This window comes from Phacochoerus africanus, chromosome 5, assembly GCF_016906955.1.
Source record: "Phacochoerus africanus isolate WHEZ1 chromosome 5, ROS_Pafr_v1, whole genome shotgun sequence".
In the NCBI taxonomy this organism is placed as follows: domain Eukaryota; kingdom Metazoa; phylum Chordata; class Mammalia; order Artiodactyla; family Suidae; genus Phacochoerus; species Phacochoerus africanus.
In genome coordinates this window covers 97,881,444-97,900,340 of record NC_062548.1, presented here as the reverse complement: position 1 = coordinate 97,900,340, position 18,897 = coordinate 97,881,444, and the positions used below count along the sequence as shown (strand labels likewise).

Below are 18,897 nucleotides of genomic sequence, written 5' to 3'. Positions count from 1 at the left end.
GGTCATCCATTTCAAGGACTTTACCAGTAAGACTAAGTATGTAGAATAAACAAAAAGTTCCCTTTAAGACAACATTGTTTTGCACATCACTGAGAAGAGTTTAAGATTTTCAGATATATAACAGGCAGTTTTTAAAAGTGAGGGAGTCTTCTGAATACAAGACTACATTAAGTAGAGACCAATGAATGGTGCTTTTGCTATGCATCAGATCTTTAATAAGAATTCTAGGTTAATGGAGTTCCTGTTGTGGCTCAGAGGGTTTAGAACCCAACTAGTATCCATGAGGATGCAGGTTCGATCCTTGGCCTCACTCCGTGGGTTGAAGGATCCCGCATTGCTGTGGTGTAGGCCTGCGGCTACGGCTCCCATTCAACCCCTAACCTGGGAACCTCCACATGCCTTGGGTGCAGCCCTAAGAATACTCTAGGTAAAAAGTACATATTCTAGGATCATTTTTAACTGCAACTGAATTGTCTTGGTTAGATTTATTGTAGAGCAGACATGCTAAAGTATTGAGAAAAAGTATTACTGTGATCCTAAAAATAAGATCTGAAAAGTTTTGAAATATAAGATTATGTAAAACTATGCTAAATGCTTTACCTAACATTATATAAAAACCAAATTAGAAACCAGCTGGCTAAGTTATACCCATTTTACAAGTAAAGTAACTGAGGCTCAGGTAATATCAACCTTTTCAAGGTTATGTACAGCAGTGATCTGAATAACACTGCAATAAAACTTGAGAGCCCATGTTTAATATTCTGGGCATTACCGTGCCAACACATCAATTTCCTCCCACCAAATACCTATTTTGGCCTTCCTTTTGACTAAACTCTGAAGGTCTTCCTATTTGATTGATCAATATGTAATATTAATATTATATTAATATAATTGATTCCTGTAACTGCCCTTGTCCCATCTTACTTAACTCTTCCTTCACTGACCATCCAGTTTTCCAACAGAACTAATTAACAGTGGTATTAAAATAGTCAAAGATGGGCCAAACAGACTGCCTCTTGGGAAATTAAAAACCTTGTAAAGCTATAATAATCAAGGAACAATTATACTTAAATGTTTTAATCTTGGCTCTGGTTTGCTATGGAATCTTTCATTAAGTATTAAAAAGGTAGTTAGAAAAAAAAAAAACAAACCCTGATAACCACCTTTTGAGTAGCTTAAATTACTGAGAAAGCAATGGTTCAGAAGCAAGCAAAAACTAAAACAAGTGTTTAGTTACTGTCAATCCACTACTAAAGACACCTTTTTGTAAAACATGCTGCAGAGAAGCAGGCACAATGGCAACCTCTTTTTGGTAGTACAATTAAAAGGTACAGTGAAACATTAGCATGTAGAGGTAAAACATAATGACCCTTCCCCCCCAAATTTGGATTTTTGTTTTAAACACATTTTTGTTTTTAAGTCACCTCATGACTAAAGTCAATATGAATAAATGGATGCTGAAATTTAAACACAATTTTAGATAGTCAAAAAAAGCACTTGGCTAAATTATACCAAGTAGAAACCACCTCTACATTTGAATGTCAAAATTATTCCACCTCAACAATTAAATGACTCAGATTCAGAGCAACAGTTGGGTAAATTGTAATTTTTTTATTGGAAAACAAATATACAACTTGGAATGGATTTGAGGCAAATTGTGCCATAAGCAGATTTTCTTTTAAGTGGCTAAAACAAAGTTTAAAAAGCAAGTAACAATAAAAGAAAATGTTTCTGGTACAGGACCAGCAGTACAAAAAAATAGTGTACGAGTACCTGGATAAAACACCCGTTTTGCAATAGTGCAACTTTTAAGTACATATTGTTGACTGTCCATAGTCCACGCAGAGTTACAACTCCACACTTTAACAACAACATGCTGACAGTTCCTAAAGAAAACTACTTAAAAAAAAAAGGCATAACCCAGATGTTCCCTCATTTGACCAACTCCATCTAAGTTTAGATGTGCAGAAGGGCTTAGATATATCCAGAGTAAGCCACATGCAACATGTTACTTGATCAATTTTCTAAAATAAGGTTTCAGGACAATGACAGTAAGATAAGGGAAGAAAACATGGAGGAATGAAGTCCTAATTACTATACATGCATATTTTTTTTTTTTTGACAGTAGGGGAAACCTTTTACAGATAAGTTACAAACAAAGAAAAGGCAAATAAACAATTTTGTACAAGAAATTTAACACATTCTGTACAACATCTTCACTTTGCTGTCATCATTTGTACAAACTCTGAAAAAGAAGAAGTACACAAAATGTTGAGTCAATGGCAAAAGTCTGACAAAACCAATCTATTCTATCACTGAGCAGTCTCCATTCCTCTTTCCCCAAAATTACCAAGTACAGCAGACAGCTAATTTATTGCCACGGCTAGATCTTCATAAACCAATTTTTATTAATGAACAAACCAAATCAATGCTTTAGATGAGCTATTATAAATAAAAACCATTCTTGCTCCTACTTAAGTACCATTATGACACTTTTTTTTTTGTCTTTTCAGGGTCGCACCCAAGGCACATGGAAGTTCCCAGGCTAGGGGTGGAATTGGAACTGCAGCTGCCAGCCTATATATACCACAGCCATACCAGATCTGAGCGCATCTGTGACCTACACCATGGCTCACGGCAACGCCACAGTGAGCAAGGCCAGGGATTGAATCCGCATCCTCATGGACACTAGTCAGATTCACGACCTGCTGAGCCACAACAGGAACTAACCACATGATACTTTTGAACTGAAGTAGGTGTAAACAATTTCACACTTAGAGCTAACTAGAGGAGGGAAAGGAGAATCCAAATAAAGAAATGAAGTCATCTTAATTAGGATCTTGAAATAGTTTTGAACCTTTTCAAACTGTTCCACAGTCATTAACAAAAACTGTTCTACCATAGTTTGGAGTGCGCTGCTTCTCAAACTTTAATGTGCATGTGAAATTACCTAGGAATCTTGTTAAAATGTAGATTGTAGGTAAAGGGGTAGGACTTTACAGTAAATAGCTCTAAAAATTGCTCAGGTGACAGTGATGGTGCCTAATCTGCAGACAGTACTCTGAATAGCCAAAGGTTAGTAAATTATCAATAACTGGTTTTTGGAGATTTTTTTGGGCCATGCTCAAGACATATGAAAGTTCCCAGGCCAGGAATTGAACCTACAACACAGCAGTGACCTGAACTTTTGCAGTGGCAACACCAGATCCTTAACTTGCTGTGCCACAAGGACCTCAATAACTGTTTTAGCATCTTCATTTCTCTTAATTCTGACCTATCAGACATTGTACAAACACCTCTACATTTAAGTCAAAGCATAAAATAAGGCCGTGAGAGTAAAACACTTACCTTCATAGTTTACTTGACCATCACCATCAATATCTGCTTCCCTGATCATTTCATCAACCTCTTCATCTGTTAACTTCTCTCCAAGGTTTGTCATCACATGGCGAAGCTCTGCTGCACTAATATAGCCATTGCCATCCTACAGAAATGTTCAGCAAAATGTCTAAGCAAAACTATAGATGTAATAAGTTGGAATAAAAGTTTATTAAACTCCACATTAGGGAGCAAAATACAGAAACCTATACAAACGAAGAGAATCTACAAGTAATGACCTGTAAATTAAGTGTCACTGAGAGTCAAGCAGGATACCATGATATTGAAATCACAATTTCTTAGTTTCAAAGTCAAGTGACACCTCTTTGCCACAAAATTATAATGCAATGTGTTAACTACGAAAGCTCCATTTATACTGAATTCTTAGGTCCTGATAGCTTTTCATCCTCAAATTAAAATTTAACAGATCCTGTCTTTGAATAATTACCTTATCAAACACACGGAATGCTTCTCTAATTTCTTCTTCACTGTCTGTGTCTTTCATTTTTCTTGCCATCATTGTCAGAAATTCTGGGAAGTCAATTGTGCCATTACCTGAAACAGTTTAGTTGAAACATTACAACAGAACTTAAATGCCACTTCTTCAACTCCCCCTTCTCAAACCCTAAAATTAAAAAGACCTACCATCAGCATCTACTTCATTAATCATGTCCTGTAACTCTGCTTCTGTGGGATTCTGCCCAAGAGACCTCATTACAGTTCCCAATTCCTTTGTTGTTATAGTTCCATCACCATCCTTGTCAAATAGTGAAAAAGCTTCTTTGAACTCTGTTTCAAAGAGAGACCACAATTCAAATGTACAGGTTAACAATAAAAAGGTAACCCCCTAAATGAAATGTATTAAATCAACTCTCAAAGAAAAGATACACACACAAAAAATGGGATTTTGATTCCTGAAGGATTTGATGGGAAAACTCTGTTAATTTCAAATATCTTTAATTATAATGCTCATATTGATCTACCAGGGAGCTTTCTTCACCTTAAATCTTACAGGGAACTCCAAAATTTAGATCAGATAAAAGTCAAATTATTGTTGAAGAAGCCAAAAAAAAAAAAAATCAAAGCCCTAAACACCTGGGCTTCTATTTTCTGCTGAAGCTGCTCTGCTGAACTCAATTCAAAATTACAGACTTAAAAGTTCCTGTGTGGCACAGTGGGTTAAGGATCTGGGGTTGCTGCAGCTGTGGCATAGATAATGCAGGTTTCAAGTGCAGCAGAGGTTCAATCCCTGGCCAAGGACCTTCCACAGGCCATAGGTGTGGCCAAAAAAAACAAAAAAACAAAAAAACAAAAAAAAAACAAAATACAGATCTAACCTACACTCAGAATAGAAGAGGTTACTGGTATCAAAAACATATTTCTATATGGCAACTATACTATTTGCAGTAATCCTCAAAATTGAAATTAAGTCTATTTGATTACGTACTTAATAACAAACAAACAAACAACCTTTAAACTTCAGAATAACATGTAATAAGCCAGTTTCCTTTTCTGGAAGATAGGCAGTATCACCAAATAATATATAATGATGTTAACCATGGGATAACCAAGATATGAATGGCCCGGTTTTGTTTTTTTCCTTTTCAGGGCCACACCCATGCATAAGAAGTTCCAGGCTAGGCGTTGAACTGGAGACACAGCTGCAGGCCTACACCACAACTCACAGCAATGCCAGATCCCCCACCCACTAAGCAATGCCAGGGATCGAAACCACATCCTCATGGATACTGCTAGTCAGATTCTTTTCCACTCCGCCATGAAGGGAACTCACAAATGGCTAGTTTTAACTAAGTGCTATATCATTGAAAACAAAAGATAATTTAGGCCTTTCTTCAGAATATAAAATCCCAAGCTTGTAATGGAGTAAAACACATAACTGCCTACGATCTTAAAGATCATCTTATGAAATTATGTTGCTTTTAATTCACCACTAGATTATATAGAAAGCTACTGGAGCAACAGTCCAGAATATGGAAACTAAAGCAGAGATTTAACTTGATAGTGCAAAGGCATATATATACATTAATAACAAAGCTAGTAAAGATATTAGACCTTATCAGTAAGCAAATACATAAGCATGAAGCATAGAAACAAAATAAAAGCAGACTTTGGAACTCAACTTCCTGGGCTAAAAATGTTCATCCACCTCTGCTATTTACTAGTAATATAAACTTGGGCAAATTTTCTGCCTCAGCTTCCTCATTTTAGTTAAGAGAGGATAATTGCACCAACTTCCTAAATTTAGGAATTAGTATCGAAAAAGCACTTAAAACTATGCCTGGTAGGTTAAGTACTTAATAAATGTCAAGAAAAAGATGATTGTGGAGTTCCCGTCATGGCACAGTGGAAAGGAATCCGACTAGGAACCATGGGGTTGCAGGTTCCATCCCTGGCCTTGCTCAGTGGGTTGAGGATCCGGGGTTGCCATGAGCTGTGGTGTTGGTCGCAGACGAGGCTCGGGTCCTGCGTTGCTGTGGCTGTGGCTGTGGTGTAGGCTGGCAGCTACAGCTACAATTAGACCCCTAGCCTGGAAACCTCCATATGCCGTGGGTGTGGCCCTAAAAAGACAAAAGAAGGAAAAAAAAAAAAGAAAAAGATGATCTCATTTTTTCTGGAGCATCCAAAAATACACTGAAAAACTCTTGACCCTCTCTTGGTTTTCGAAACAGCACTTCTACCACTGCCAAAGGCTCTAGCTCCTATTTGTCTCCCACATGTTGATGCGACCAGTCTTCTTACGCTTTTTTCTCTCCTTGGCCACTTCATGTATGCCCACTTATAACGAAGACTTTCCTACTTTAACTCATCTCTCTCAACATAATACCTTTATTTCTGACTTGCTACAGGACATCTCCCCTGGCTGACCTCAAGCAACAAAACCTAATGAAAATGGGGAGTTCCCGTCGTGGCGCAGTGGTTAACGAATCCGACTAGGAACCATGAGGTTGCGGGTTCGGTCCCTGCCCTTGCTCAGTGGGTTAATGATCCGGCGTTGCCGTGAGCTGTGGTGTAGGTTGCAGACGCGGCTCGGATCCCGCGTTGCTGTGGCTCTGGCGTAGGCCAGTGACTACAGCTCCGATTTGACCCCTAGCCTGGGAACCTCCATATGCCGCGGGAGCGGCCCAAAGAAATAGCGAAAAGACCAAAAAAAAAAAAAAAAAACCTAATGAAAATGAATTCTATCTATACTCCCTAGAAACCCTAGGAATGAATGCAAGCAAAAGCCACCTTAAATCTTCCCCCTTGAATCCTGTCAACAAGTCCCGTTGAACTCTTCAAATGGGTTGTTTAAAATTACCCAAAATATCTGGGTCCTATTACCTTTTTGGATTATTACATTACTTTCTTCTGCTTCAATTCTTTTAATTGCTTAGCTTTAGACCAAAGCCACACATAGGAAGTAGCATAGTTCCATTTAAATATTACTTGTTTTCAGACGAACTTGCCTACTACAGAAACTTAGCGCCAAACTACTGACTGATCTTATGAAAACATACAGTACCTAAGTCAACCCAGTAACAAAAATAAATCAGTTAAGAACTACAAATAGCAGAATTTGATGAAAACATTTCTATTTTACTCAGGCTTAAAAAAAAAAAAAAGGGGGGATGTATATACTGTCTAGGAATATACAAACTATAAGGGTTTGAACACATTAGCATCTATCACCTAATAACATAGCCTCCAAAAACATTAAAGTATTTATTTACATCACATCTTCTGCTATAACTTGGCTACAGGTATCACTTAACACAATTGTGTGCAAAAATTCCCAGGGTAACTAGCTATAATCATTTTACTAAATGAATTAAAGACAAATTCTGTTTAATTCATGCTACAAGTTTATATATGTGTTCTAAATTTCAAGAGGTTTAAAAATCTAATCTCTTAAAATGTTTGCCGGAATTAGTGAAAAGCAGAAAACCTTCTATGCCTCAACTACTGTTTATGGATACAAAAAGGAACAAATGGAAACTCCCTGAATTAAACCCAAAAGTACAATTTAAATTCACCTGCCTTTACAACTCACCACCTGTGCTTCAGAGCTAATTTAATCTTCATGTACAGAAGTGTATTGTTCTGAACACAAATCCCTGTGAATGACTTGAAATATAAACCCAAGAATCCAAAGTATGAAACAGGTCCCAAATGTCACCAGATATCGTCAACATAATTGATGGAACCTCCCCAAATCCATTCTAGTTATGCCCAAGTTGAAACTTTCAGGACTCATACTATTACTTGTATTTATTTGTTCACTACTAGCAACCCCAGGATTCCTATTTATCACATAAATGTATAATTTCATTACAACAGGCTATCATGAAACAATTACACCAACAACTAATGACATCCTGGCAAAGTCATCGACAAAATTAACTTGCTAGTGATGTTATGCTGGACTATCCTAGATTGCTCTTTAAGACCAGGGCAACATAAACGATTCTGGTAACTTCACCTAAACAAGCATACTTTTTTCCTAGACCAATTTGTTAGTGAAACTTCAAATCTGAAGTAGTAATGATTATCATATGAAGCTAAAGCTAGCTAAAAAGTACCTTAGTATACTCAGCCTTGCATTATATGTATGAAGCTTATTAACTTTTTTTTTAAGAACGCAGGTCTAAGACTAAAATGTTACTGGTTACCAGCAATTAACGATTTTCCAAATTAAAAAAATTTCTTGCCTTCAGCCCAAAGGTGGACACTGAAATATACCAAATGTAAAAGGAAGGAACTTTGGAAAGAGGCAAAATCAATTTTTAGGAACTCTATTCTGAGTAGGTACTGTTCTAGAATATATCTGTGTAGCATACCTCTTGAAAATTTATCTATTCAAGAAATATTTATTCAGTCCTAATTGTGTGGGAGGTAATGGAGTACAAGAGTTAAGGTCTCTGATGTTACAGGGTTTTTATTTTAGGAGCATAAAAGCTTTGGCTCCTCTACCTTAAAAATTAAAAGTTCACTAAAACCCTGGGGTCCAAGGAACAGCTTTAAAAGTCCAGGAAAAGGGAGAATTGGCAGAGATTGTAGAATAGATTTTTCTACCCCTCCCACTAAAAATTTAATTGTACTACAGAAACCAATGAAAAGACAGAACTTATAGACAAGGTTCCCATGAACTACAAGTATTCTTGAACAAAAATGCTATCAACTATTGAAGATTGTTCCTCTTGTATTTAACAGACACAAAGTACTTTTTAAAAGAGCTGTATGTGTATTTGGGAGAGGAGTAATGAGCATCAACTATGTGATAAGCCTCTTGAGTAATATATCTTCTAACCTAAAATGAACATGCTGTGCCATATGGAACTACCTGATTGGGAATACCAAGAAATCAAAGGCAATGAAGGCAGGTGTGTTAAAGCAGCTAAGAATTTAACACTGCAAATAACAGGTCAAGCCAGTTTCTCAAGGAGACATTATATTAAAAACTACTCTGGAATAACTTACATGTCATTGATACATTTTAAAATAGTGTAAGTGAACGAATTATTTCCAAATCTTTGCTTAACTACTTCAAACACATCTAGTACATGCAAATTTACCAACCCTGAAAAGCAAATCCCCAGTTCAAGTCAAACACACACAGCAAGAACTAAAAATAAAACCTGCTTAAGTATACTCCTTAATGCTAATAGTTTTTACCTTATTTAGTTCTATCAAATATTAATTGTAATGAACATTTAAGAAGACTAGCATATTTCTCTGGCTCCTCCAATTTGTATATGTATGGAGGAGCGGAGCTTGCTTTATTTTTGGCTGTGCCCATGACATGAAGAAGTTCCTGCACCAGGGATCAAATCCACGCCACAGCAGTAACCAGAGTCGCAGTAGTGACAACGCTGGATCCTTAACCTGCTGAGCCACCAGGGAACTTCAGGGGTTTAATTTAAAAGGGCGATATAGCGAAGTCCCATCTGCGTTTCTCAGTTTTCTCTAACATTAAAAAAAAAAAAAAAAAAAAAGCTTTAATGTTTTTGGGCACTTGAAAGTCCTTCCCTACTAGGAAAAGTGGCAGTGAAAATTGCTTGATGTTTTTGTTAGTAAAGTCTCCAGTCAAAATCAAGGAAAGGAGTTTGAAAAGCATTTCAACATTGCAACTAAAAAACAAAACAAAAAACCTCAAAAAAGAAGTTCCCGATGTGGCTCAGAGGTCAACAAACCCAGCTAGTATCCATGAGGTCATGGGTTAGAACCCTGGTCCTGCTCAGTGTGTTAAAGGATCCGGCGTTGGCTTGAGCTGTGGTGTAGGTTGCAGACGAGCTCACTTCTGAGCTCACTTCTGGCGTTGCTGTGGTGTAGCCCAGCAGCTGCAGCTCTGATTCAACGCCTACCCTGGGGAACTTCCCTATACCACAGGTGCAGCCCTAAAAGGCAAAAAAGGAACACCACTTAGCGAGTTCCCCAACATTTTGATGTTAACTAGCCATCTCAAAGTATTAGAATAAAATCAAAAGTACTAATTACATGGCATAATGACAAGAGGACATCAGGTTTTACTTAACAATTTCACTGCGTCCGTGGCAAACCAAAGGATAAAAGATTTAAACTCATTTCAACAACCATCATTGTTTTTTAAGATAAAATTCAAATTACTACATCTGTAAAATAGAATGCTAACTTTTGGATCTAAGTTTTTCACCAAATAAATGGTTATTCTGTGACTGACCATTTATGCAATTCTAAGGTTGAAATACTTACTTATAATCCAGGGTAAATTCAACATTCCTTTTCTGATTTTACATTTCAAATTACCTATTAGTTACCATTTGGCCCACTTTTCTTATGCAGACTGATTTGGAGTTGCAGTGTTAAAAACTGCCAGAAATCAGGAAAAACAAAACGACCACCTCTACCAGGCTCAGAAGTATACCCACATAACCTAAAAACATGTCTTTAATTACAGTTAGCCCCATACATCTTTCACAGACAAGTTTACCTTCTCACTTGCCAAAGCAGGTTAGGTTCAATTACTGTATTACATTACACCCATCTGTTACCACCTACTACTCAAGATCGAAGTCAATTCATGCCATACAGGTAATCTTATTTTGAGAATGGCTATTCAATTTACAATAAAATTTAATGGGTATTATCTAGCAAAATTATTTCTCACCTGCAATCTGCTCTTCAGTCAGTTGGTCAGCCTACAAACAGATCAAAGAGATAAGAGAGAGATAAGTGGGTTGAGCGTAGGTAGTTTAGCAGTTACAGAAACAAGGTTCACCTTGTCCCATTAACTTCATTTAGTTCAACATTCCTTAGTAACAGCAATAAACATAAGTGGGTAGAAACACATACATCTGGCTTATCTTCAAAGCTAAGCGATCCTGCCGCAAAGTTTAAGATATAAAAATACTTTAGAAAGCAAACCTGGCATACTAGAAAGTTTAATTGGTATTCTTTTAAAGGACAGATCCAACAGAAACATTATTTCCTTCTTCAAAGTTAGGATATCCAAACTTACGCTCACCTCCTCAGATAGATATACAAGTCATTGTTACTAGAAACTGCCGCTGAATCAAGAATCAAAATTAAAAATAACAAACAAGGACTACATTTAAAACTCCCCTATAAATGGTTAAATACTTCGCTTGTACGTGAATGTGATCTTCCAAACCTCAAAAAAAACCAAATAGAAACAACCCCCCCAAAATTACCAAGCATCTATATCAAAAAAAAAAAAAAAAAAAATCCCGTCTATCAAAAAAAGATAAAAATCCAAGCAGTCCTGACTAGGGCAACATGAAAGTTACCAGGTTTTACCCCTCACCTATCATGCAGGATTCTGAATATCTGAAGTACATTATTTACAAAATGTTAAGTCCAGCTATTCATTTTCTCTTGACATTTGAAATCCCTAAGTGAGCATAAGGTTTGTGACAGAGGAAAGTTACTTGGTTTACTTTAAAAAATGCAAATAACAAAGCTCCTTGTTCTTCACCTGGCCTTCATCCTTGGTCATTTCACTGCTTTCTGGTACATACATACACCCAGAGGCACTAACAAAAAACAGCCTATCTAATATTCCTGCCCACATTAACTCAAGGGTGCTATAATGGATCCATTATAACACACTTGGTATAAAAAGAAAAAAGAAAAACAAATACTGCCTGGTTTCCTTCATTTTAAATGAACACACCCCTGGAAAGGGTAGCACCTTTATACAGAATAGCATTAGATTTTCTCTAGGGGACAGCATGTGAACATTTAAGAAGAAACCCAGAAAACATAAGTTTCTTTCCCTGACCAACAATTTTGATCTGACCTTGCTGCAAACTCAACTCACTACTATTTTTTTAAAAAAGAAAAAAGCCAATGGCCTAGTAACTTAAAATTGAAGAAACGATAATTAAGCTCAAATACAGAAGTTTATAAAATTATCTACTTTTATCCTTACAAATCCCAATCCTTCAGGAAGAATTTAGTAAAAAAAAAAAAAAATACAGTTACAGATTGTTTTCTCCAGGAATAAGATTTAAACCCAGTAACTCCACTGAATTAGTTTTTCCTCGTTAGAGGTTATAGACAATTTTAGTCTAATTCCATTCTGCAGGACTTTTATCTTTTCTGAAAGAAAGGCAACATAGCATGATGGAAGAAAAAAGTATGGTGCTTTGAATCATTGCTGGGCTAGTATCCCAGCTCTGCTTAGTAACTGTGTGACCTTGGACATGTTACTCAACCTCTCATAGTCAACTTCCTTTGTAAGACACAATACTAACTTATACCTTGCAGGGTTACTGCGCAGAGCAAGTGAGAAGCTATGTAAAGGGCCAGTCCAAAGAACTCAGTGATAACTATCTTATATAAATTAACCAAAGATTCTACAATGTAATGTTAAACACCAACCTGACTAGTTCAACTTCCACAAAGGCATCAAGGCATCATCATCAAGCCCTTTGTAAACCCATCACATTCCACGTTAATTTTAAGATGAGAAAATCTATTTCCAAGAACTGAAGAAACAAGGTGCAAGCCTAGGGAGATGTGGCAGGAGACATCCATTTAGGACTAAATATATTAAGCCAAATGTGTGAAAGCCAAAGGAATGATTGCTATGAAACAGTGGGGTTTTTTTCTCTCAACAAGCTTGGGGGGGGGGGGACATTTTGGGAAGACTCATTTTTATGAAAGCTGAGATGGGCTTAGGAAGAAATTATACAAAGTTTTAATGGCCCCACATCCCATCCTACTGTCAGGCTACTGTCAGGCAACTGTAATCTCAGTAGAGATCACAAACAAGCTTCAAGACATGAACAGGAAACTAAGGTGTTCACATAGCCTGAAAGTACTAAATTGTGTTTACAGTGTTTCAGGAAACTTACACACACTTTTTTGTATTTATTTCTAAACCAGAGATCAAGGTTCAAAATAACCTTAACCAACAACATTCAGATTAAAGCCTCCTAAAAAGCAAGAACATAATAAAGCTCCCTAACACTCTAATCTGTAAGCCTTTTCCAATGACATGCAAATAAATCTGGTTCTTAATTCTGTCTATGGAGAGCGCCATTTTTTTAACAGAAGAACTAGAAGAATTATACTTTTGGGAAAACTCAAGCTCATTAACGTGTGTTTTTCTCAGTAATAATTCACTAGAGAGATGACTTAGTTCTTACTCCTTTATTTCTACAAATATTGATACAATTCTTCCTACCACTCTTGTCAACTCTAGAGAAAGCTTGCAGGTATCAGTACTCTCAGGTTCCACCTCAAACTACTGGCCTAGAATTTGCATTCTGGAGAACGACAGGTGATCTGTAAACACAGAGAAAAACAGGGAGCCTACTAATCTAGACTACACGTGTTACCTCCAGGGAATTATATACCTATTAATCATTTCCCAAATGGCACTCAAAAGTAGGTATGGAGACCCTGGGAGCTTATCTAGATAAAGGTGGTATAAAAATAATTCAAAGTTCTTATCCAAATAGATGTATGAGTCCATAGGTTTGAAATGGAACAAACTTCCTTCATTCCTGTTTACTCCAAGTGCTACTTAGATACAACAAAAGCTTCATAAGTAAAAATTGTACAATTTCAGATATCAAGGTTATTTGTTTTACTTATATGAAAAGCAGTTTCTAAATTATTTCAGTAGAGTGAAAACATACCTTTTATTCTGATAGAACAGCACTTACAGAAACCACTAGAAGAAATTAGTTAATAAAAATCAAGGCTTTACTAAAGGGCTAATTTGGTCATCCTGGCTAAATCTAGAACTTTCTGTATTTTAATAGAGCCATAGTGAATTTCCTCAGTCTAGGAGAAACAAATCTTACTGTTTTTCCATGGAATGATTATTTATTTAGACTCAAGTGACAAAATTTCCTATCTTCTTAAAATAATTCCTCTTTCAGTGAGCATGTAGCAACTCAGGATGTGTACGTAAACCCAAGAGCCATGTGATACAAACTTATTCCACTTCCACATCTCTGACCTAATGAAGTCTTAATTTTAAACTGTCAGGTCTTCTAATTATGAAGTCACCTGAAAACAATTTTCAAATTTGTTAACAATGACTATCAATTTAACTAACCCCCCCCAAAACATCGATGCAAACATTAACTACAAAAGCTTACCATTGGCAAAAGTCCAAGAAAGGGCAGATACAAATTCTATGCCTCGCTAAGAAAACCCATTTAAGCTCTTGAGAAACCTTTTCATTTAAGAAATTTTAATTACTCAATTTAGAATCTTATACATGCCTATAGTGTACACCGTTTCACCTAAAAGATAAATTCAACCAGCATATTCAAAGTTAGAATAAAATAATTTAAGATATCAAGATGGAACGAGTACGTCAAACAAATGTGAACTCCTCTCCCCACACCCATATACAGCCTGGGTTTCAGTTGGCAAAGATTCCCAACTCCTGTTTAAGATGTCACCTTGCCTTCTGGACACACCCATCGCCTGTAACCACTTGGCAGAAGGAACCACAAAATAAGTATTGCAAATTACAGCCTTCACTTATTAAAAAAAAAAAAAAAAAAAAAAGCCAGGCAAGACCAAGGACAAGAAAACGCTTCTTAAAAATTCCCTACCCCCCAATAATACTCTTCTATCACGACAGTCTTTCACAGCCATTACTGTACAAATGAATTAAACCGAACGTTAAGATGATATGGCACTTTCTCTACGAAAATACAAGTTACTTTCATGAAAGTTAGAGAGGGGCAACACCGATAACACTTCGGCATGCACGTGAGTACTCCAGAAGAGGATGGGGGCCCTTCTCAAAGGCACCCTTCCAATTGTCACAGAAGGATAAGACCAGACGTTCACAACGGAACAGCAGTCACTCCGGGGCTGGCTTTAGGTAGGTGACTGGGAAACGTCTTATAGACCTTGTCTGGAGTCTCCGGCTTTCTCTAACAAGATACGCAGTGCAAAGCTGCGCCTGACTTCAGAAATAAAGCCGTTTCCTTCAACGACAGCACCGCTTAAAAAAAATTTTTTTTTAAGTGTCCAGGTCGGGGGGTGGAATTAGGGCCCAGATGGAGTAGGAAGATCAAGATTCAACAAGCTTCCTTCGCGCTGCCAGCGGGGGAGGGGAACCGGCAAGCTCTCCCTCCCCCACTCCTGCCCGACCCGCCTGCCCCGCAGCAACGCGGGCCGCCCGGACCTCCGCAGCCCTGCAGGTGCCAGCGCAGCAGCTGGGGCGCGAGCTGAGCCGAGCCGGGCGGGCGGTGGCTTGCGGCTCCAGCCCCGCGCCCGCAGCCCCGCCCCCGGCCGCTCCCCGCGCCGCGCGGGCTCGGCCCACACGGCCCGCCCGCCCGCTCGCCCCCCGCCCCTCCCGGCCCGGCACGCGGGGGCCGCGGGCTAACGTCGGCGCGGGCGCTCGCCCCGGGCCTCGCGCGCTCCCGCCCGCCCCCTTGGCGCATGGCGGCCGCAAGCGGACAAAGACGCTTCCTGGCGCCCGCAGCAACCGTCCGTTGGGCTTTTGAATCCGGCCCCGGGCTGACCTTTCAACATGCCCGACTCAAGGCTTCTGTGTTCCCGCAACCCCCACCCTCCCGCTCTCGCCTCCCCCCGGGTGCCGGACTGCCCCCAGCCCCGGCTCCATCCTCGTCCAGGCCAGCCCCTGAGGAGTTCCGCGGCGCCGGGGGCAGTAGGCCTGGACCCCAGCACACCAGGGGACACCTCCCTGAAGAAAATGGGGGTGGGGTAGCACCTGCGACACAACCGCCTCAGGCGCCCCCAGCCTCTAGCGCGCCATCCCCCTGGAGAAGACCATCCCTGGAGAGTGTTAGGAAGCGAGTTCCCCTGCTTTCGTCAATTCGCTTCGGCCTCTTCCCCCACAGGTCGAGCGCCGGCAGATTAGCGACGCACTCACCATGCTGCAAGCGCTACCGGTCTCCGGGACGCGACCACACAACCACTCAGCTCGCTCGCTCCACTCGGACTAATTCTCCTCCGCCCCCAGCGCCTCATAAACACCTCCCTCCGCCAAATCCCTCCGCCGCACACCAGATAACGGAACATCACAAACGAGTCCCGGCCAACCCCCTCCCCTCCAACTTCTCTTGAGACCCCTTTATCCACAGTTATGTGGTCGAAGATTCAGGAGATAAAGGGAAGGGGCGAACAGATGACGTAAATGGGTTTCATTCCCTAGCGAGCCGTTGAAGGGCTGGTGGAGTCGAGCCTAAGGGGAACTACTTTGCGGCGCGGAAGAGCATCGTGGTGGCGACTTGCACCCCGATGGTCGTTGAACCGGTCTCTGATTGGCTGGTTCGTACCTGCAATGCGTCACTAGTGCTCACTGCCGCCGCCGGGACGCGGTGTGGCTGCTGCCGTTGCTGCTCAGGCCGCGCTGTCCTGGCAACTGCGCCAGGCGGCTCAGTCGTCTCCCTTGCGCTTGGCTGGATAGTCTTCCTCCTCCGCCCATCCTTCCCCGCCGCAGTCACACACATTCCCGCCCCTTGTGTAGGGGTCTACGAAAACACCCTGAGCCAATAAAGAATGAAGCTACAAGACCCAGGGAAACCCGTACCCCGCGCCCACCTCCTCAGCCTTGTATTTGGGCCTCATGGAGGCCACATACCGTTTCAAACCCATGAAAATGTGGGTAAGGCCGAACGCAGCTGCTCAGCTGATTAATCTGAAAGAATCTTCCGTGTACTTTCCTTCAGTATCAGGGGTAATTTACCAGAAAAAAAAAAAAGTCACACAGAAACAACAGCATCCGAGATTCTGTGAGACTAGTCACTCTCAATAACCCCTTGATATTGTGGAATAATAGGGTTCTGACTTGGAGTGAGACCTTCGTTATGAGTATTGTTTTAGCCACTTAGAGGTATAACCTTGGATGAGTCATTTAATCTTTAGCTTCATTTATAAAATAGAGGTTATAATAGCTACTTGGAAGATTACTGTAAGAATTAGAATCATATACAGATTAGCGTTCAGATAAAATGTTAAAGAACCTGGCACAGGGTTGGTTTAATTGTAATAAAGCCATAATATATATGGTCATGGTGAATTTCATAGTGAATTTGCCCTTTTGAGTCTCTAACCTCTCATTTAAGTGAGCATTTTTAAATCTACATAAAAGTTAGCTCTTTGGAATTGGCACCCTTTTGCACTGTTGGTGGGAATGTAAAATGGTACAGCCACTGTGGAAAAGGATATGGCAGTTCCTTAAAAAGTTAAAAATAGAATTACCATATGATCCAGCAACTCTACTTCTTGGTATATATACCCAAAAAAACTGAAAGCAGAATCTTGAAGAGCTATTGGTACACCCATGTTTCATAGCATTATTCACAATAGCTAAAATGTGGAAGCAACCCAAATGTCCATCACTGGATGAAAGGATAAGCAAAGTGTGGTATACATCTGTGGCTACACGCAATGGAATATTATTCAGCCAGAAAAATTCTGCAATATACCATAACATGGATGAACCTTGAGGATATTAAGTGAAGTAAGTCACAAAAAAGAAAAATACCATATGATTCCATTTATATGAGGTACTTAGAATAGTCAAAGTCACAGAAACAGAAAGAATGGTTGTCAGGGGCTGTGGAAAGGGGGAATGGGGAATTATTGTTTCATGGACATAGATAAGAGCTTTGGTTTGACAAGATGAAAAGAGTTGTGGGGATGGATGGTGGCGATGGTTGCACAATACTATGAATATACTCTACCACTGAACTCTACACTTTAAAATGGTTGAGACTGGGAGTTCCCTGAGGACTCAGCAGGTTAAGAATCTGGCACTGTCACAGCATGGGTCACGGCTGTGGCAAGGGTCTGATCCCCGGCCCCTGAGCTTCTGTATGCCCCTGGCATGATCAAAAAAATAAATAAATAAAATGGTTAAGATGGTAAATTTTATGTTCATTTCATGACACATGAAATTTTTAATTTTTGAAAATTTTTTTTTGTCTTTTTGCTATTTCTTGGGCCACTCCCACGGCATATGGAGGTTCTCAGGCTAGGGGTCTAATCGGAGCTGCAGCCACTGGCCTAAGCCAGAGCCACAGCAACATGGGATCCGAGCTGCGTATGCAACCTACACCACAGCTCACGGCAACGCCGGATCGTTAACCCACTGAGCAAGGCCAGGGACCGAACCCGCAACCTCATGGTTCCTAGTCGGATTCGTTAACCACTGCGCCACGACGGGAACTACTTTTTTTTTTGTCTTTTTGCTGAAACTTTTTTTTTTTTTTTTTTTTTGGCTGCACCCTTGGCACACAGAAGTTCTCAGGCCAAGGATCAAACCTGCACCAAAATTTCAGCCTTCACTCGGCTGCAGCAAAGCCGGGTCCTTAACTCAATGTGCTACAAGGGAACTTCCTAAACTTTTTTATTTGGAAAACTTTAGATATAAAAGTAGAGACACAAGTATAACAAACCCCCAAGTACCCATCACTCAGCTTTGCCAGTGAATAGTATTCTGTCATTCTTGTTTCATGTATTTCCCCCCACTTTAAAAATAATTCTTTGGTCCCACCCAAAATAAGCAAGGATGTTCATAACCTGAAATATTTAACAAGTGAATGGTGCACACCTACTGTGTAATCTCATTTGAATAGAATGTAATTGATACCTTAGAGGGGGACAGAGAAGGCACAGAAGAGAGGACCTTAGCTCATCACAAAGGTTCCAAGTTTCCCAAAGAACTCCTAAAACGAGTCCGACATTATAATGGGCTAGGAAAAAAGTGAAAAGGCAGGGAGGGAGAGCGAAGCAAGTTTAGATGCAATTAGAGGCATGCAGTTGAATGGCAAAATGGATGAGCTGTCAGTGGTTAGGCTTTACCACGTCCAGCTAACCTCAGGAGAGGGTGCTGGGAAGTTAAAAAGGAGCTAGGAGTTCATGCTCAAACTGCAGTTCCCCAAGAAGGTCGGCAGAACCACTGTCAAGAAAGAATCCTCCCGGGGCCACATCAAGGTTTTAGAATTTTCCAGGCACTGGGGACACTTGAAGCCTAGTGAACAGTATTTTCAGCAAACCTAAGGTGAAATCTTGCCT

The 18,897-nt window shown here is 39.8% G+C and overlaps 1 protein-coding gene across 1 annotated transcript; it reads right to left on the bottom strand.

Annotated features, from left to right (window-relative positions):
- Positions 1-1,591: 1,591 nt before the first annotated feature.
- On the bottom strand, positions 1,592-16,097 carry CALM2 (calmodulin 2). The gene is made up of 6 exons (XM_047782132.1): positions 15,749-16,097; positions 10,523-10,553; positions 4,024-4,167; positions 3,827-3,933; positions 3,349-3,484; positions 1,592-2,245 (listed from the first exon to the last, which is right to left on the bottom strand). Exons 1-6 carry the CDS (start codon positions 15,749-15,751, stop codon positions 2,217-2,219), a joined length of 450 nt encoding a protein of 149 aa, XP_047638088.1. The 5' UTR covers positions 15,752-16,097; the 3' UTR covers positions 1,592-2,216.
- Between the last annotated feature and the right edge of the window lie 2,800 nt (positions 16,098-18,897).